The 21,111-nt window shown below is 43.2% G+C and overlaps 1 protein-coding gene across 10 annotated transcripts in view; it reads right to left on the reverse strand.

Annotated features, from left to right (window-relative positions):
• Positions 1-21,111, reverse strand: part of AFF1 (ALF transcription elongation factor 1) — a 206,640-nt gene that overhangs the window by 12,087 nt on the left and 173,442 nt on the right. For all 10 annotated transcript variants that reach the window (XM_060147848.1, XM_060147853.1, XM_060147849.1 and 7 more), the window contains 6 exons: positions 20,540-20,696; positions 14,347-15,285; positions 5,263-5,366; positions 4,365-4,605; positions 3,572-3,663; positions 3,337-3,397 (listed from right to left, as the gene is read on the reverse strand). In XM_060147848.1, coding sequence (XP_060003831.1) covers positions 3,337-3,397; positions 3,572-3,663; positions 4,365-4,605; positions 5,263-5,366; positions 14,347-15,285; positions 20,540-20,696 — 1,594 coding nt within the window. The remainder of the gene's footprint in view (positions 1-3,336; positions 3,398-3,571; positions 3,664-4,364; positions 4,606-5,262; positions 5,367-14,346; positions 15,286-20,539; positions 20,697-21,111) is intronic.

Here is a 21,111-nt window from a genome sequence, read left to right on the forward strand (position 1 = left end):
ACATACATTCTTTACAGAAACTTCCCTCCACTGTCCTAATTTAACTATGGCTAGAGAGAAGTGTGAGAACAAACAAACTCAATATCATAACCAAAGCCCGTCAGCTCTGACCTACTGAGAATTTTCTTTTACTAAAAGTTCAGTAGGAAAGAAACAACAATCTTGTAATAAGACTATACTCTCAAAACCTTATTAAAGTACATATTCAAACTAAGGCACTCAGTACATGGTCCCCTTGTTACCAGTGTGCAATTACCCATCATATGATTTTCCTGGCAAATAGGTTATTCTACACAACTAGAATAATGCAGACACAGTTTCTTTGTACAAATTGAAGTTTATCTTATAATAAGTAAAAAATGTTATGGTTTACAAGCATCTTAGATTTCATGTCAAACAATAATCTTTTTATGTATTTTAGAGCCCAACAGGTCATCTCCTCTGGGAGTCTGGGTTAAGGGCACAAGGCTACCCCCTGGGCCAACAGGGATAAAATTTCAGAGTCCCTTAACAGGAATGTAGAAATATGAATGCAATCAGATTATTGGTGGTCATCTAACCCCGAATACATATTTTGTCACTTACGCTCTTCTCACTTGGTGGAATTCAGCCAACTTGACTGAGACTGTGCCGAGTCTCACTACATATGAGACGTCATATGCAGCACACATTGTAAGAGCAACTGATCAACACGACATTTGCAAGGTTGTAGTTTCTGCTAATGTCTCTACTTTGATATGTTCAAAAAGAATGAATGAAAACCATAAAGGTGCAAGTGGAGTGTAAGGAGATGGTGACACATCAGCAAAGAAAGAAGGTTTGGCAAAGAAAGATGGCTACTAATTTTAATTTTTAAAAATAACCTGAGGGACTTCCCTGGCAGTCCAGTGGTTAAGACTCCGTGCTCCCAATGCAGGGGGCATAGGTTTGATCCCTGGTCGGGGAACTAAGATCCCATACACCATGCGGCATGGCCAAAACAAAAAAAAAACTTGCTTTAAAAATATTTTTTCTAGGGCTTCCCTGGTGGCGCAGTGGTTGGGAGTCTGCCTGCCGATGCGGGGGACACGGGTTCGTGCCCCGGTCCGGGAGGATCCCACATGCCGCGGAGCGGCTGGGCCCGTGAGCCATGGCCGCTGAGCCTGCGCGTCCGGAGCCTGTGCTCCGCAACGGGAGAGGCCACAACAGTGAGAGGCCCGCGTACCGCAAAAAAAAAAAAAAAAAAAAAAAAAAAAAAAAATATTTTTTCTAGGGGCTTCCCTGGTGGCGCAGTGGTTGAGAGTCCGCCTGCCGATGCGGGGGACACGGGTTCGTGCCTCGGTCTGGGAAGATTCCACATGCCACGGAGCGGCTGGGCCCATGGGCCATGGCCGCTGAGCCTGTGCGTCTGGAGTCTGTGGTCCGCAACGGGAGAGGACCGCGTACCGCAAAAAAAAAAAAAAAATTTTCTAGAGAACCCAGGGTCAGAAAATTAGTGGCAGAAAGAATAAAAATCAATCAGCATGTCCCAAATAATCAACAGTATAGGGCCTTATTGGTTTGCTTCACTGGTGCGAATTTAACTCTTCAAGTTTACTTATTCAATACCATCTTCTTCATGGGATTTCCAAAATTTATATTGGCCTTAGGGTAGACACAAAAGAAACTATACTAAAGCAATTTGCCAGTATCCACTTCCTTAAGTATTTTGTAAAGTTAATAATGAAAATATTCCTGTGATAACTCCATGTATCTCCTGAGACAGGGTTAAACTAGTAGAGTTCTAATTTCCTTAACAGTAAGTAAAATAAGAATAGAGGTGAAATACACTACTCTATATTCAGCTGTGCACTTCACTATCTGGAATGCAAGACAGTCATCTTTTGAGACATTGTGCAAGTAAAGGAGAATATTGTGAAGAGGCTGGCCATTCAGGCTTCTGTCCAAACTGGCATATTTTGAGAGTGGAATGAGCTAACGTTACTTATTAAAATGGGATGCAATAGCCATAGGAAGGGAGAAAGAAGATGTGCATATGCATAGATTAAAAGCAACACAAAAAGTTCCCTGGAGTATTAATCTTGTTTGAATAATGAAGGAATCTAGTGCCCAGTGTCAAGGTAAGTTTTTGGTAACTGGCTGACAAAGTACTGAATATTTACTCTTTCTCAAAAATCAAAAGATTCATACAGTTCTAGTAACAGCCTTGGAGAACTGAAAGGAAGAGGTTAGAAAGATACCACTGTTTGGTGCTATCTGAGGCATCTTAATCTGACTCAGGTCATGTTGGTACAGGGTCACTTGAGAGATAGTGTCTAATTTGTGTTTTACTCTCCTACAGCATCCAGCATGGCAAGGACTCAATCAACATTTTACTCCAGTGAATGGGGACCTGATAAAAGGGTCTCAGCCCAGCCCTTCCCAGCCTGACAAGAGATGCCAGGCTACAGACTGGGGTTGAAGAACACTGGGCTAGGATTTTGAGGCCACCATGGACTGATCTGATTCAATCCCCGTGGACCTCCAGAGTTTGTGGTTAGGTTTGCCTGTGGCAGAATCAAGGCAACCTATGCTGTTCTCTTGTGGTACAAAGTTCAACATACAGTATCTGTAGGGGTTTAGGTGTGGGCAATACACCAAGCAAATAAAGGCCCCAGAGTCTTAGATGCTTAAATATGACAAAGGGCAAGTATCATATAACTATACTGCAGCAGAGAAATAAAAGCATTATTTATGTATGCAATTAACAAAACTACCACCTTCCAGAAAGTCCAACAGCCACCAGGTAAAGAGAGTTCATTTCTTTAAGGCATGTTTGCCAACAGTGCAATCATCACCTTCACCTTAAAATTTCATCTGATGGTACTGGTCCACTGTTCGCTGTTAGCCTCTAACAGTAAACAGGGCGTTAAGATAATTTTGGAATGCAAACAGGTTACCTCACTTTTTGAAATGTTTTGGGGTGACCACAAATTGACCAGCTTTCAATAAGCCAGAGTTGTTTTTCACATCCAAAGAATTGATTCAGTGGGACAAGGAAGCCCTCATGTATATTAAATAAAACACTACCAGGTAGATCAACTTTCATTCATTTAGATATAAAACGTGAAACTAGTACTTTGTCTCTCTGCCCATGATCAGACGGAATCAGTGAAGTCAAAACAGTGTCACTTCCCTAGGAACTGAACCACTCAGCCCTCGCTCATTCCGACCCTGCTTACACTGCGGCCAATGTCAGGCCCCCCGCAGCCCTACCCCCCCCACCCCGCCCCCAAGTCACAGTTAGTGATTTGGAACCAGATGGCAAGTGTTTGAACGGAAAACATTCCACCAAAGGGAGAAAGAGCCCAGACTGACCACTAATTCTGCTTTGTCCTTCAACCTTCTGGCCTCCTTCATGTGAAAATCTGCTTGTTGTCTGAAAGAGAAGAAAAGACCAGGGGTGGGTCACAGGAACCTAAAAGTATTGGACTGGGGCAAGATGACTTAAGATGACTGGAGGGGGACGAGGATGGGAGGAGAGGCAGGGCAAAGAGGAGGCAGGGGGAAGGGGAGGGAGGGGGAGGGGAAGCAGCAGCATCCAGAGCCTTACTTGTCCAACTTCATGTGAGGCTTCCCTGGCTTGGAGTTACCATTTGGCAAAGAAGGCACTGGAAAACGATTTGCAGTATCTCCAGAAGATCCCTTAAAAAAGATCATCATACCGATCACCCTGTAACATTTCAGACCATTGGCCTAACTGTACCGTCTCTCTAAATTAGCCCAAAATAGTTCAAAAGCAAGGAACTCAAATGCTGCACGCTCTAGCTTGGTCAAGCACTTTCTCAGCTAGATTCAACTGAAACTGTAGATTTGGATTGTATCGGGGACACAGAAAAGCCATAAGACAAGAATGCCCAAGAGAACAGATTAACAAAGCCAAATTTAACATTTTCTCTTAAGCAATACATACACACACACACTCACCTACCCCAGGTTAACAGGAAGGAAGGAATCTGTATTCAAGAAAGTGGATACTTGTTCCCCCATTATCACTAATAATGAAAGTATTTGAGATCAAACATCCAAACCAAGAACTAACCAGGGTTATCATGTTTTACTGCCAAACACCTGATAGAAAATTAACACAAAAATCTATTCTGGTTTTCTCATCTCTGAACCACTTTAAGAAGAATAAACTGCCGCCTAAATTATCAGGTAATATGAACTATCTTTTACTCTCCCTCTGAAAAGTAGAGCGTTAAGCACAAATAACTCATTACTGCTTTACTAAAAGTGACGAATAGCTCTGAAATACCATCGTAGAAAACTTATCTTATTTGGGCATTTAAAGTAAAGACACACCAACATATTCCCTTTTGTACATTACTGCCTCCCCTCCTTACTTTGTGTTCTGTAGAGCTTCCAGGGCCCTTCCCCTCTACTTTTCTGTGCTTGGAAACAGAAGAGTCTCTGTGGTTGCCCTTGCTACTACTGGCACTTTTGGGAGGGTTCTGGCCACTGGGGTCTGCTTCCTGCCTTGACCTCTTTTGTGCAGGCTTGGCTGGCTTCTGGGAGGACGAGGATGACACAAGTGAAGGGGGAAGCATTTCCTTCTTTGAGGGCTCAGAAGAGGGCCTGGGCGTTCTGGAATGAAACATCATGCAAAACTAAGTTAAGGCAAAACATGAACCGTATAACTTAGTTGTTGAGTTATAAGGACAAAATGGCTGTTGACACAAAAGATAAAGATATCACGGAGCCATGAAATCCATTTTTGTAGAAAGGCCAAATTTCAGAGCCCTTTTTTTCTGATGCCTTTGAAAACTACAGTCCTACCTGTGAGTAATAAATGAAGTTGTATAATTTGTCACTAAGCTTGCGGAGTCTGCCAATGGTCTTACCTTTACCCAAGCAAGTCACTCTGCAGTAGCTGCTGCCCAACCTGCACCTTGTCTCTGACAAGCAGGCAGGCCCAGCTGCCACCTCCTCTCTGCCCCCTTCACATCTGACCCCTTCTCTCTCTCTCTTTCAAATCTCTGTTGGTTCCTACATGGTGACACGATTCACTTGTTTTTGCCAAGTCTTTTTGTGCTTTTGATAAATCTAAGTTTGCTGCCAAATGAACCGTTAATTCCTCTAAGGTCCTTGTGAAGGAAAACAAACAGAACTTAGCATATCGTCAAAATGAGCCCGACGAGTTCACTATTCTCTCGTTCTACTGCAGAAGAAAAGTGTTTTGCCGTGTTGCCATCCAGTAAGATTCGATCACCTTCGCAGCCTGTTCCTAAACTCTATACTCACTTTGATTTAGAAGATTCTTTGTGGGAGGATGAGGGTGATGACTGCGATTTGACTTCTTTCTCCAGCCTGATTTTCTTGCTATCGTGGTCTCTTTCTGCTTCACCCTATTATTGTAGTATAACAGCAAATTATTACAAACATAATTGTACAGACAAAATAGAAAAAAATATGCAGTAAGGTCAATGAGAGCAATCAGACTTTTGGAAACTTGTAAACACACACAGAAACCTTATAAGTATCTACACTGTGTATGGGAGGGGGTGGTGGTGGTGAGGGCAGCAGACCATCTAGATTTGATGTGATTTGTACTGAGACGGATTTGTACATGAGGAAGGACTAAGGAAAGAACCAGGTTTTTCTCTACTCAAGAAGAAAACAGATTCGTTTTCCCATGACAACATGTATATCAAATTTACACAAAGTCCAAAATGCAGGCTCCTTCCCCCTGGTCTGTGCTCACGTAATGGCCCTGTGGGAAGGAAGCTTTCTAGCAAGGACAGTGAAGCGATGGGTGGGAGTCCTTCAATCGACTCAGGTGCTTTAGAATTAAACTCCTCAACTGTCAGCTCACGGGGAGAGAAATCTGGGACACCACCAGCCAATCTAGGACAATCCCTAAAAAACCCGAAATCCTCTCTTAGAGCCTTAAAGGGAAAAACAACATTCTTCAAATGATCTCATTGTGGGAGGCCCCGGTTTTCACCACAGTCTCTCCCTCGTTCTCTGAATTTCTCCAAGAAAAATGAACAAATTAAGATGTGTAGGCTCAAGCTCTGCCCAGGCGCTAATCAGCGGCCTGGCCCTGCTCAAAAGGAGGGAAATAGCAAAGACATGCCCTTCCCTCCCCCGGCATTCTGCAAGCAAGCATGCCTGGGTGTGCGCCTCCATCCAGCCTTTCATAACTTCGCAGAAAACATCTCCCTCTTGTTTCAAAATGGACCATTGAAGATGGCTTATAAAGATACTTCCCTTTCATCTCTCGGTGTTTGCACAGGTGAGAACATTAAGAAGAAGGGAAAATATGGGTGGAGAAAAGAAATCCAAGGGAAGGCTGGTACTATGGTACCACTGGAAGCCGATTCCGCTCTGTCCAGCACACTCCATCCCAGAGCTGCACAGCACTTGGACACGGCTAGTCCACAGCGACAAGTGAAGTCAGGGACTTTGTCCAAAAAAGGAGAATGTAATCATTTTTCTACTGATGAAATACTGAAGTGGTAATTTTAGACACATTGGATTAAATTATTTATCACTGTTTTTTTTTCTTTTTATATTCTTAACGTGGCTACTAGAAAATTTTAAGTTATGTATGTGGGTCACATTATATTTCTACTGGACAGAACTGTTTTACACACTTTTCCAGAGGTGATCTGCAAAATGGACCTTGAACTTCCAATGAGCTGATGCAAAGAAAGAATTATTAAATGTACAGGTTAGGTAAGATAAAAACAAATCAGTTGCTCAGAAACATAACCATTCATTACAGAAGACCGGGGAAAAAGGGTCTTGAGGGACTTAAGAAGAAGAGAACACATGATGTGAATAAGCATATCCCACAGGCACGGCTGAAACAGTAAATTTCACACGGCTGTTTCTCACGTGGCAGGCAGTGCAGGCCGGCAGCACAAGCCTGGAGCACAGTTCAGGACAGATGAAAGGTCCTGGCACAGGCCAGGAGAGGCCTGTTGCAGCTCTGCCCAGCATGTAACTCACCCTCCATTCAACAATTCATAATGAACTCAATGTTGGCAGAGAAGAAAGAATAAACCAGAAGTGACTGGTTAAAATAGAACCCTACTACTAAGGGGTATCCCCTCATCACTACACCCACTGTGGCCTAGAGGCTCTGCTACCAATGGCCCCAGTGAATTCTCTCGAGTTTTAGATTAAAAGCCACACAGCTGGCACAGCAAGCATTACAAGAGGGTGGGAAATCTATCTTTTGAAAAAGTCACAGAATTTGCTAAAATACCCAGGCAGATAATTAACTTGCACATGAAGTAGTTAGTAATACATACTTTTTTAAATGGAAGGCATTTCCAGGCAGTTAACGACATGTGGGATAAGTCCCCAAGACAAAGCTAAGCATAAACGGTCCACAAGGTTACTTTCTAAAGAAAATACCAAACCCCAGAGGTGGAATGAGAGTTAATTTTTGTTTGTATATCTTCATGCTGCTTAGGACATGCTAGTTATAACTAGAAACCAAAGTGGCAGGCCTTATAAACCACACATGAAAATAAGATTCATAGTGAGTCAATCCTCATAAACTGGTTTTAACTCGGGCTTGTGCCAATCAGTGACTCAAGAGAACAGCCCAAAACCAACAATCACCAAAGACTAACTTCAATGCTAGCTTTAACAACTATGTTGGCACTTTCTGGAATAATACACTTTATGTTGACATGTAGCAACTTAGAAGCTGGTAATATTCTGTCAGCTGGTAGAATGTAAGCCGTTAAACCAATTAAGCAAAATCCCCTTCTGTTGACTGTGCTTGCTTTGACCCGAATTCACGCCTGTGGGCCGGGGTCAGTATTTTTGTAGTTGGAACCCTCTTGTCTTCTGTAGGAAGAGTCCCGGGGGCATCCCCAGAGCAGGCACTCCGTGAGCATTCGTCAGCTGGCCCAGGAGCAGACCTGCACTACAACCCTAAGTGGGTGGATTTAGCAAAGCGCCATTAGAGAGGGAGTCATCTGATCCTGGGTGGCAGGAAACACACACTTGAATTCCAAGACTGGAAAACAGAAGGCAAGGAGTTCTTGAGATGTTTCTGGGTCAAGAAGCCATTTGAAAGTGAGGTGAGAGTGACGTACTCTCTTCAGAAGGAAAAAGGAGTCTCCTTTGCTCAGTGGCTTATCCACAGATCAACTCCCATTTCAGGGACCCCTGTCTAAGGTCTGGGTCTTGGACACTCCCTTTTTCCAGAAGGACAATGTCTTGACGGTGCCCGCATCTCCAACAGGAGGAGCCTGCTGGCCGATGACTGTTCCTGACTGACTTGTTTACTTTTCTTAACCTGCTGGGTCAGGCAGCCTCAGATTATCTGCCAAACGCGGCTCCACCTACAGAGTGGAGCAAAAGGGCAAGAATGAACACCATAAAAGGAAGATCTGGGACTGTGCTAGGCCAAGCCGGTTTCTGAAGAGAAGGCCTCCAGGGCAGCCTGCTGCCTGCCTCAGCACCTGACTCACCAACTAGGTGCCGCGGATAACAGGGGGCAGTGAAAGTGGCTTTTTTAGAACTAACACTTGTTTGGGGCCATAGTTTCTAACAGGCAGAAAGGTAGTCGACTCAGAGCTTAGCCATGATGGGGAGAGATGACGAGCATCTGGAAGGGAAACTGAAGTGTGGCGGGCACTAGGGTGGCAGGAGTGGGGACAATGGAGGGGTTGAGCCAGGGATGATATTGTAACAGCCCGTCAGTACACTGATCTGGAAGTACGACCTCAGGCCTTTCTCCAAGAATGCCACCAACGCCTCCCAACCTGCACCCACCCCCTAACAGGCACTTGCACACACACCCTGCTCCTCCGGCCCCACCCCACTAAAAGCAAGAAAGGTGTGAAAGAGGGACTTCCCTGGTGGTCGAGTGGCAAAGAATCTGCCTTCCAATGCAGGGGATGTGGGTTCAATCCCTGGTCAGGGAACAAAGATTCCACATGCTGCAGAGCAACTAAGCCCGCACGCCACAACTACTGAGCTCGTGGACCTCAAGGACAGAAACTTCGTGCCGCAAACAGCAGAGCCCACGCGCCCTGGAGCTTGCGCACCACAACTAGAGAAGAGAAAACCCGCATGCCACAACTAGAGAGAAGCCCGCACACCACAATGACAGATCCTGCATTCCTCAACGAAGATCCCGCGTGCCACAACTAAGACCCAATGCAGCCAAAAATAAATAAATACATAAATAATAAATATTAAAAAAAACCAAAAAAGATGCGAAAGAGAGCAAAGGAGCCAAGATCCACTAGACTGGGAGGGGTCAGCATACTGAGCTCCAGACCTGCTTTTGCTAAGCAGCCAAGTGATGTGAAGGCCTTTCTGGATCCCATCTAAAGAAGGTAGCAGCTGAACAAGAGACACATGCGGGCTCAGCACTCCAATTCTAAATTCTATCCTCCTCTCCCACAGGGAAGCAAATACGCTTGGTAGCACATGGAGCATAGCAAAAGTGGAGAAGCAGCCTTTGGGGAAGTTCAGGTACTTTTCTGGGATTTGCCTCTGCAGGAGGTTCAATAAGACGACGCCACAGCAGGTAAGTCCAAGCTGACCCCATGAATGAGGCAGGTTATATTCACTGGGGAAAGTACCACAGAAAAGCAAAGGGAATCCACTCTTTTCCTTCTTTTTGGTGAGGGAATACACAGGCATTAGACTGGCCCTAAAACAGCTCTTCATATGATGCTTTTAGGGTAACTAACAGGCATGAAGAAATTAGATGTAAGTGGCTTTAGGAAATTATAGGGATGACTTTTCAAACCCTTGATTTTGAAGGATAATAACTGGGAATGTTGATCTGGAGAAACAACCCAAGAGAAAACAGTCAGATCTTGGGGAGGTCTGAACTAACCATCAAGCAATAAAAATGCACATTTTCCCACCAGATCCCATAACTTCCCTCCCCACTCCTCAAAACACACATAAACGATGGCACTGAAATGTTTGTCCAAAAGTGTCCAAGCTTCTTGGTCCATAAAGCAGTTATTTATAAAAAGGGAAAGACCTGAATGAATGTAACCTCCCAGTTCTGTTATTTGTCTAAACGACTGTTGAGACAGTCTAACATTTTATTTGAAAGACATCTATAAGGTGACTGAATGAAATGAGGTTATCTAAGAAAGCACCGAGAGCAATGCTTAGCTCTATGCATGTTTGGTGTGCTTTTAGAATCTTCTCATTTGCACTGCCCTGATTGTATATTATCTTGTGCTTCTCAGCTTCAACTTTTCTTCCAAGTCTGGAAAACATAAAGCTTAAAAATTATATAAAAGAAAATACAAGTTCTATTTTAAATTCTAAACTGTAATCAGGTTGAAGAAATTCTGTAGTTTATGTAAGGAGTACCATGTGAGTTAATGTCTATTTACCCTCACAATTTTCTCTTTTTTCTCATGAATTGTCCCCAACCCACTCCTTTAAAGTAGAAGAAAAAAAAGAAAAAGGGGAAAAAAAAAATATAGGTACATTTCTATAGGTGCCACATTTGATGGCTTCATCACAGCTATCAACAACTATTAACTTTTTTTTTCAGGCTTAAAAAATATGTTTTTTAATATATAAGGAGAGATTTGGGGGGAATATTTAATCTTCATAATGGAATCCTTCTTTTTTAACATCTTTATTGGAGTATAATTGCTTTACAATGGTGTGTTAGTTTCTGCTTTATAACAAAGTGAATCAGCTATACATATACACATGTCCCCGTATCTCTTCCCTCTTGCATCTCCCTCCCACCCTCCCTATCCCACCCCTCTAGGTGGTCACAAAGCACCAAGCTGATCTCCCTGTGCTATGCGGCTGCTTCCCACTAGCTATCTATTTTACATTTGGTAGTGTATATATGTCCATGCCACTCTGTCACTTCGTCCCAGCTTACCCTTCCCCCTCCCCATGTCCCTGTGTTCTCTAACTCTTTATGATCATTTTCTCACACTTTTGAGTCTAAAATGGCTTTAAGGGTTTGTTAACCCTCTGAAAATATTTGTTAAATTTTGTGCCAAGAGAGGGATGAAACTTTAAATAAATCCCACTAATGCCAAGGAGCAGGAACATTATTCAACGGCTCTCACTATATTCTCATGGAGTTTTTTCTAGTGTTCACACTCAATATGAAGGAAATGAACAAGTCTTCACTATCCAAATTTGGGGGAAAGCACCTAAGCTTAAAGAGAGACCTGGGCTGCCCACAGAGCTGCCCCGCTTGTCCAAGGGTGGTGGCCAAAGGTACCCTGAGCAAGTAGAGTCGGGGTCCTGACAGGAAAGGGGGAGCCTGCCCCTCACAGAGAGAACCTGAGGTTATGATGTTCAGTATTAATACCACCACCTGGAATCCAGCAGGAAGCAAAACCAATGACACACAGTTCTCTGATCATGAAAGAGCTATACTGTTGGCTGATGTTTATATTTATCTGAAAGCTCCTAAGTAATGTTTCTAACCAGTGACATACTTCAGGCCAGGAATTCCTGGTTGTCTAGATCCATGATGTCTAAATGCACCACACTGAAGAGATTTCTTGGTCCAAAACACTAGCTTTATACAATCCTGGCCTGGTAATAAGGTTCTGCTCCAGAGCCTTAGGCATTAGGATCACCCGAGGAGTTAGAAAATAACAATGGGAGTGTGGGGCTGGGGGGTGGCACACATCCTGCCACCAGTACTGAGGGTTCCCCAGGGGACCGGAATGTGCAGCCAGGGTCTGGAACCACTGGTTCAGCCCCTGATCCTGTCAGTCCCACAGCAGGGAGGCAGGCTGTTCCCAGAGCCAGATCTCTCAGCTGCCTGCCAGAGCTTTAAGGCAAGCATGGACTTGCCTAAGATGAGGCAGTCATTATTTCTCCATCCTTTGAACAGAAAGATAAATAAGCTGCCCTAGCAGAGCTCAGCCAAGGGCTGGAAAAATGGCTTTCAGAGGGCACAGTTCATATACTCAACAGGGACAGCTGAATTTCCCTTTCTGGAGTTGCAAGCAGAGCTTCTAGATTTGCATTGGAGGATGGACTGGTCTGACAACTGTCTGGGGAGCCTCCAATTTCCAACATTTACCCCCAGTTAGTAAGTGTTTTAGAAGCTAATACTTCTCCCCTCTCCCCACTCCAGCTGATGCAGAAGGTCAGCAGTGGAGACTAGATAGTATTAGGGTAGCTGGGGGACAGGTGACAAAAGATTTCCCAGGAGGAGGTAAAAGAGTGTATTTTTGCTATTGATTCTACGTATAAAATAGGTAACTAATGAGAACCTACTGTATAGCTCAGGGAACTCTACTCAGTGCTCTGTGGTGACCTAAATGGGAAGTAAATCCAAAAAAGAGAGGATATTTGTATACATAGAGCTGATTCACTTTGCTGTACAGTAGAAATTAACACAACATTGTAAAGCAACTAAACTCCAATAAAAATTAATTTTAAAAAGATGAAGTGATATACACATATGTACAAAATAAAATAAAATAAAACACACATCATGAAAAAAAAGTATATTTTTGAAGATTTCTCGGGTATATTAGATGCAGGCACCTTTTCCTAGCCTGGCCCATCACAATTTTCTCCATAAAGTTTTACACCTCTTACAGGCACACATTGTTTTAAAAGTTATCAAGGACTTCCCTAGTGGTGCAGTGGTTAAGAATCCGCCTGCCAATGCAGGAGACACGGGTTCAATCCCTGGTCCGGGAAGATCCCACTTGCCGCGGAGCAACTAAGCCCATGCGCCACAACTACTGAAGCCTGCACACTTAGAGCCCATGCTCCACAACAAGAGAAACCACCGCAATGAGAAGCCAGTGCACCGCAACGAAAAGTAGACCCTGCTCGGTGCAACTAGAGAAAACCCACGCGCAGCAATGAAGACCCAATGCAGCCAAAAATAAATAAATAAAAAAAAAAAAAAAAAAAAAAACTGGGCTTCCCTGGTGGCGCAGTGGTTGAGAGTCCACCTGCCGATGCAGGGAACACGGGTTCATGCCCCGGTCCGGGAAGATCCCACATGCTGCGGAGCGGCTGTGCCCATGAGCCATGGTCGCTGAGCCTGCGCGTCCAGAGCCTGTGCTCCGCAATGGGAGAGGCCACACAGTGAGAAGCCCGCGTACCGCAAACAAACAAAAAAACTAAACTAAAAGTTATCAGGAACCAGAATACACACTCTTCTAGCTGAAACAGCACTGCCAATTGGCACTTGATCCCACCCCACTGGACTTGCCCGCTGCAATTATGGTGGCAATACACACCCTCACGTCTCATTCGACAAGGCACTCCAGAAACTGTCGCCCTTTACTATTTGGTAGAGTCACATTATATTTTTAACCTAGTGGAGTAATCAGTCAAATCAGACACGACAGCAGTCTTCATGATCTTTTTGTCCTTGTTATTCTTAGCTCAACTTCCACAACTGAGTAAGAGTTTTTTATGTATTTATAAGACTGTTTATATTCCTTCTCAGCAGGCAAGAGTTGGCCCTTCTTGTGCCTTTCACTCTGAATCCTGGGTAGGTTGGCTTGGGAATGCCACTCGGGGGAAAATTCACTAATCTTTCACCATCAAGAAGCAGCAAAAAAATATATATCAAGAGCTCAATAATTCAGAATAAAGATCGAAAGGAGACTGTTCAAAATAGTGTATATGTCCAAGTAACAAGGGTCTTAAATAATGCAGGGATTATTATTATTATTATTATTTTACTATGTTCATTCCTTAAGTGAAGCTTCCAAATACCATAATAAATGACAGATTTTAATACTTCACAATGTACCATAACAGCCTATATCACCCAAAAGGATGCCCTAACCATCTCTATAATAGCTCTAAACCTTTCTTTCATAATGCTCTGCTCATTAGTAAAAGTCATTAATAGGAGTCACAAATTCTAAATCTGGTGGTTTCAAATTAATGAGGTGTTAGGTGGCCATGAGTTAAAACATGGATATAATATCAGTAGCAAAATGATCAAACTACAGGAGTAAAATTTAGTATATAGCACTCCTGTCAGTAATTCAGAATTCACATTTCAGTTCATGTAAGGTTTTAATTTCTAGGGCAAAACCTAATGAGTCAGGTGGTAAATACCAATATTATCACAATAGATAAAAACATACCCTTAATGCTATATTATTCTAAAGCAAGATATCCTTTTCAATGACTGCCTCATCTTTTTTTCAAACTAGCAAGACTTAAAGCAATCTGGCATTTATCAACACTTATCTGCAGTGAAAGACTAACTCTGGTATAGTCGCAAAGGCAACATGGAATCCAAAGATTTCCAGCCTCTTCTAAGACGATTCAGGGTTAAAATCAAGGGCCAAAGACAGCCCCAAGCCCGCAGCAGGTATGTTCCACACCGTACGGGAAGGTCAGCCCCCCACTCACCTTTCTCTTTTTGGCCAACTTGCTTGAGTTTTCTGAGCTTCTCTTCTCAGAATCTGCCTTCTTCGCTGCCAAGGGCTGTTTGTCTTCCGGTTTCTTGGGGCGGCTGCCCTTCCCAGGAGGCTGGGGTATCCGAGAGAGGAGGTCCAGGGTAATCTTCACCATCAAGCTTTGCGGGAGCGGAGTGTCCCTGAGCGGGGAGAGCAGCTTGGTGTCTCTCAAAGGCACCAGGGGTTTGTCCTTGCGGCGGTCCTCCTGGACAACCACTGCCAGTCGGCAGCCACTAGTCCTGGCACCGCCACTGCGGGCAGGGCCCTGGCTCTGGGTCAGGGGGACGAGGGCAAAGTGCTCGGGGCTCCTGTCCTCCGCCGCGTCCTTCGGAGGTGCCTTCGGGGGGGCCGGGGGGCCGCTCCTGTGCTTCTTCCGTTCGCTGGGGGTGGGCGCCACTGGCTTGGGCTCACGGCTCTCTGCGGCACGGGGCCGCCCTTTCGTCTTCACCTTGGGCTTGTCTTTGGAAGGCTGGTCTTTGGAGGCTTGGGGAGGAAGTCCAGGCTCGCTCTCCACCAGCAGACTGGCGCGCGCATCTGCATGCGCATCCGCATGCCCCGGGGCGGAGGCCTTGACGGGCTTCTTGGGTTGTTTGGATCCCACGGTTTGCCTCTGTGGGGGCTCCTGTTGGGCAGGGGACTTTTGACAGCTCCTCTTGCCCGCATGGGGGCCTTCAGAAGGCACCCGGGGGGCTTTGCTGGAGCTTTTGGGGGGAGGCTCTTTGGACTCCGAGCGCTCGTGACCTCCGGTGGCGCCGTCGCCACCCTTGCCTTTACTGTCCGGGTGCCGGGCCGGGGGCACGGCGCTGCCCGGGGCCTCGGCGGGCGGCGCAGGCTGGCTGACTTTGGTCAGCCAGTTGTCCAGCTGCCATTTGTTTGTTGTCGGAGGTTCGGGCTACAAACAAGGAAAAAGAAGATAGGGTTAACTGACCAATAATGATACTCTTCTGGGTTAGTCACCCAATCCTACAGGACTGGCCGGGAGATGCAATCACTCCAAACCTAAGAATTCAGGTTCTTTTGACCCCCCTCTAATTATAGGTCAAATTCTATAACAATTAACTCTTAAAACAATCTTCCAATTTTTTCATGCTACAGGAATTTTGCTGTGGCTGACACTAATAATAGACCATTACATACTGACCAATGTAGACCATTGGCAACTGCGGAGAAATCTGTGTAATAAATATTTGTTCCACTGGTAATTACCATATAATTTAAACAGAATTTTCACATTTTGGCTTGTGAACTATTCTGTCAGAAAATGATAGGGAAAAATGAAGACTAAAAAGAATCTTTTCATCAAGGATTTTCAGAAGAAGGTCAATGAATCAGTCTTAGTGATTATGGATGGGTTTCACGCTTTATCCCTTTTTTTGATGTACTTGTCAACTGAAAATGACTTTCTTCAAGACGATTTCATTTCTCTTATTCACTTAAAAATATTAATACATGACACAGCTTTCAGTTTATCATAGATACACTGTCTTCTGATTTTCAAATTTTACAACTGGGTAAAAAGAACCAAGTGAGGTCACATTTGCCAGCCATTAGTCCCACTTGAATTCTTTAAAAATCAAACATGAAGTCTCCTGTTACAGGCAGTCTCTGAAATAGCGCCTATTTTTCTAAGAAACACAGGGAGGCTCCAGAGCACACAATTAAGAGCAGTGAGATTATACTGATTATCTGTGAAACTCGCTTGGCAAATAAACAGAAGTCCCTGACTTCTCCTGTTATCTTAACAGGAGATATCTTGTTAAAATCTTTGTTGCTAACTGACTATTGATGCATTGCACTCTCTCTCTCTCCAAATGGGATATTAGACCTTATTAAAACAATGATGAGGACATCTTTATCTCCAAACTCTACTATTATGTCTTGCACACAGTGGTGTACATGAGATATTTATTTGGGCTTTTTCATGGGTGTATTACTGTACCTATAAATTTTATGCTATTTGGGAAAATATTCATGCCTTAATAAAGTAAGTAATGATTACTTTTTTTTAAAAAAAGGACAGTATGTCACTGGCATGCTTCATGCTTTTAAGATCCTTTCTGACAGGTAGTTTGTATAAATGACTAAATCATTTCCACAGCACAACAGCAAGTTAATCAAAGATATCTCACATGGGATTAACTGATTAGATTATTGAGTAAGGAGCTCGCTCCAGTAAGTGGATGATATAGAGAAGACTGCTAACAATTTTCCCAAGTGGAATATCCCAAACAATTCTATAAAAACACACAAACGTAATACGTTTAAGATATGTGGATATAACGTAAAGGCTTTGGGGCCAGGAAAAGGTTGGGTAATAAAACGATCAGGTAGCTAGACTGGGCTTTGTGTAACTGTAACAAAATAGAACTAAGAGGAACTCTAAGGAACTAGGTAGGATCATACTTTGGCCAGAAAGAGGGCTACAGAATTGTGGGGTTTTGGGTTTTTTTTGTTTTTTCCCTGCTTAAGACAACATACCTTCTTTGTAGCTCCCTCCACTTATAGCAACTCTATCCCCATGCTCTCATTTGAATTTCAGAGGAGGGAGAGAGGGAAGAAGGAAACTACTCTGACAAAGTCCCACATAATCTAAAACTGCATTCAATATTCTAACAAAACAGGATGGTTGTTTAGGGTAGAGAAAAGATTAGCACACCATACCTACCTACTTGTCAGACATTATTTCTTGAAAGACTTGAGGGCGTGGTAGTTCTAATGGTTAAATGATTGGGAACAAGGCATTAAGATATATCATTTATATACTGGGAGACTGGGAGATTGGGATTGACATATAAACACTATTGATACTATGTATAAAATAGATAACTAATGAGAACCTACTATATATATAGCACAGGAAACTCTACTCAATGCTCTGTGGTGACCTAAATGGGAAGGAAATCCAAAAAAAGGGGATATATGTATACATATGGCTGATTCACTTTGCTGTACAGTAGAAACCAACACAAGACTGTAAAGCAATTATACCCCAATAAAAATTAAAAAAAAAAAAGGATGTATCACTTATCAATCACCTCAGGAACCAAATCCTTCAAACCCTTTCTCGGGAAAGGTATAGAGATCTTTCACCAGGGCTACGCTGACAACTGCACTGCAATCAGTGACACTCTTGCTCTATAGAAGAGTACCTACACATTAACCAAAAGGGAAGGTCATTCCTGGTATAAATAACATCCGCTTCTCCCCCCCACACCCCAAAACAGGGCAGTTTAAGATACATTTAGTAGTCCCTAAAGGAATGTCCTGGTTACAGAAATAAAACATATTTTCTTCTACTGCGGTACTGAAAATGTCCAGAAGGGAGGCCTATGGCCCAATTGCAGGGTAAAACTGAGTTGGTGTGCCCAGACAAGAGGAAAGGGTAGGGGTGATCCTTTCTGTATACCTACTACAAAGATGTAAAATGGAGAGAATTCCTTTAACGTTAGATATTATTTAGGTGCTGGGATGGGGGAAAGTTTTACATAAGAGATTGATAAAAAAACAGATTTTAAGATGAATTTTAAGAGTGTAAGTGCTGGAGAGGATCAAGGTTTGGACTTTCATTTCTTCCTCAGCCTTTCCCCATGCCCCACCCCCAGCCTCCCAGTGCTGGATCAACCCAGACACTGCACAGAGGAGGTGCAAAAATATATGAGCATCTTAATAAATGTTTGACTGTATGTCTCTTTACTTCTCCTAGCTTCTCGAATTGGCAAAAGTTCGTGTATTCTAGAATGATTTTGAAAAAAAAGTTTTCAGCTATGCACAACATATGTCTTTTGGTGTTTTTGTTTTTGTAAAACATCATAGTTGTTGTGAGGGAGTACAACTCCAAAACTTAAGAGAAAAGAAAAAAAAGAAAGAGAGAAGTAGCATGATGTAGTAGGAAAAAAAATGGCTTCTGAGCTAAACGGCTATGGGTTTCAATCTTAGTGCTGCTACTTCCTTACAGGTGAAAAGAAAGCTCCCAACCTTCTAGGGTTGATGGTTACATTATGTAATTTATGAAGAAAGTGCCAAGATCTTAGTAAATAATCGACCACAGTTGTTTACTACCAAAGAATTAGACAATGAATAGATTAGAAAACTAAGCAGATCCCCGAATAACAGAATAGAATCATTTTTCCCTGAACTTTACTTAAGCTGTAAAAGGGCGATACGTCCCATATATTCTGAAAAGCTGAGATTTACATGCTGACTCACTATAAAGAAGAGACTGAAAGTGGTTTTTCCCCAAGTTTACCACCAGCCCATTGGCACACATATAACATTTCAGGTCTCATAAGGTCACTGGACAACTTCGTCAAATGAATTTAAAATGGAGACTTAAGGAGCAAATTCCTCAGCATTAAAAACAGAATAAAGAAAAGGGTGAGAAAGTTAAAGCTAGTAACTATGACCTATTATGGAATTCACGTAACGCTCAACTAACACAGATTTACAGTAAAGCAGGTATTTATTTTAAAAGGAAAGAAAGGTTGTTAAATAACTTTGGGAAAAATTAAAGGTTTAAAATCTAGACAAAGACAAAAATATGCCTGAGGAAGTCAAGCCTTGGTACATAACCAACAAAACCATACTCAAGTCTAGATTTGCACATTAACACAAATATAGAAATATGAGCCTATTTAGGAAAGTGATTTTAAAAAGTAAAGTACGATGGGAACATCATTTTTCATCTAAGAGTCTCTACATCTATTCTATTCAATAACCTCATGAGCAACAAGATATAACTGTTTCATTAAAACAAACACCAGGTTAAATTTTTCTTTCAAGTTTTAATTATTCAGCCAAGTCTGTGCCATTTCCATTTTACTTGAATTGAATTTTGATTTAATTGGATTCTCTTGCTTATATCAGTAACCAAACAAGCATGCAGATTTTTCTTAGTGAATAAGGGTGAGACATAAAGCAAAGATCTTATGAACAGTAACATGAACAAGCACACAATTTCTCTGTAGGGCATATTCAGTACCCTTTTCCCTGGGGCATAGAAAAATTACTTCAACAGCAATTAGTATCTCAGGAGAAAACAGAGAGCCCCCAGAAATACACAGAGTAGCTTCTAAAATCTGAAAGGCACTTCAAGTGCAGCTAATGCTGATCTATGTTTATTCACTCCAAAAATAATTACTGAGCACTTACTCTGTGCCAGACATAAACTCATATCTAACAACAACAAAATGATACTCAGGTATTTTCCTCATCCTCCCTTGCCCTCGGACATGGTTCCTCAGTCTCACTACATCATCTCCAGATGGATTTGGTTAATGCTCTAGTGCAGTGGCCTTGCTTTCTAAACAGCAGAGACAAATACTGAAAACTTTAACGCTTTCTTAATCAGAAAATCTCATTTCCTGGGATTCCTAGCTAAATACAGAGAATAGTTTTCTCTATATAAGCTGGTCTAGTTCACTAAAAATGTCTTCCCCAGCAAACATTTTACCCTGCTACTCTAAGTTTTGAAGACATTTGGCAACCTTGTTAGTTGTTACTACATTACTTTTGTTCAACAATCCAGTAAATAGCATAAGTTCTCCAGATACATTTAGTGCTTGACATTTTCAGTTTCATCTGTTTATCTTTACAATATCTCCCAAGGATGGGTGACAGGCAAGCACTATTCCTATTTTACGTGGGACAGTGGAATCAGGAAACACGGCCCTGGCGAAATTACATCGCCATCAATTTAATGCATGGCTTTTAGTGATTCAAAAATAGAACCTCTTACGGCTTATTTCTAGTTCACGTTCCTGCCCTTTGCTAAAGCAGGCTGTCTCCTTTTGATTTAATTCATGCATTCCTAAAATTTCAAAAAGCTTTCTCATTAATATTAAAATGGCAGCCTACTGAAAACGATTTTTGGTTTTTTTTTCCTCGAAAGAAGGGAAAAGAAAATGGGGTGTACATATTCTCAGTGCGTTGCTCTTCAAAACAGCTCTGGCAGCAACAGGGAAGAACCTATCATTTTCAACAGGAGAGAAGACATCTCTCCCAAAGTTCCACAGCCCAACGCCAAGAAACAAGTAAACACGAATAGCCAGCAGCGTGCATGGCGGCCGGAAAGCGCCGCCCCCAGGACGGAGCCCCTCAGGCAGCCGGGGCCACCGGGGGTCGACGGCGCGCCCGGAGCAGACCAGTACCTCGGGAGCCGGGGCTTCTCGAGGCTCATTCTCCTCGCTGTCACTGGAGCTGCTCTCGCTCTCCGAGTCCGAGGAGCTGTCAGAGTCGCTGGTGCTCTCCGACTCAGCGCTGCTGGAATGTGCTGAGGCCGCGGCTGCCGGCAGCGCCTGCGGAGCGCTGCGGAGCAAGCGAGAGAGTCAAAGACCCACGCGAGGTGGATTCCTTCCCTCCCGACTCCCTTCCTTCTTTGCCCATTTTTCTGCTACTCGAAAGAAGGGGCCTCAAAGATTACCTAGCAGTACTAAATGACCATGGCAGCCAGTTGAGCGCAAGCAAGGCCCATGGTGGCTCAAAACTCAGTGAAAAAGCCTTGCAACAGCTCACCAGGTAACTGCATAAAAGAAGCCTGGGGAATTTTTCTGAATAACACTGCGAACTATGTAATCAGGCGTGGACAAACCATAGCCTAAGCTGGCTGCCTGCTTTTCCAAATAAAGTTTTGTTGGAACACATTCACACCCAGTATTTTATGCATTGTCTGTGTCTGCTTCTATACTACAAAAGCAGAGTTGAATAGCTGCAACACAGACTT

The sequence above is a fragment of the Lagenorhynchus albirostris genome, chromosome 4, assembly GCF_949774975.1.
Source record: "Lagenorhynchus albirostris chromosome 4, mLagAlb1.1, whole genome shotgun sequence".
NCBI classification, from domain to species: domain Eukaryota; kingdom Metazoa; phylum Chordata; class Mammalia; order Artiodactyla; family Delphinidae; genus Lagenorhynchus; species Lagenorhynchus albirostris.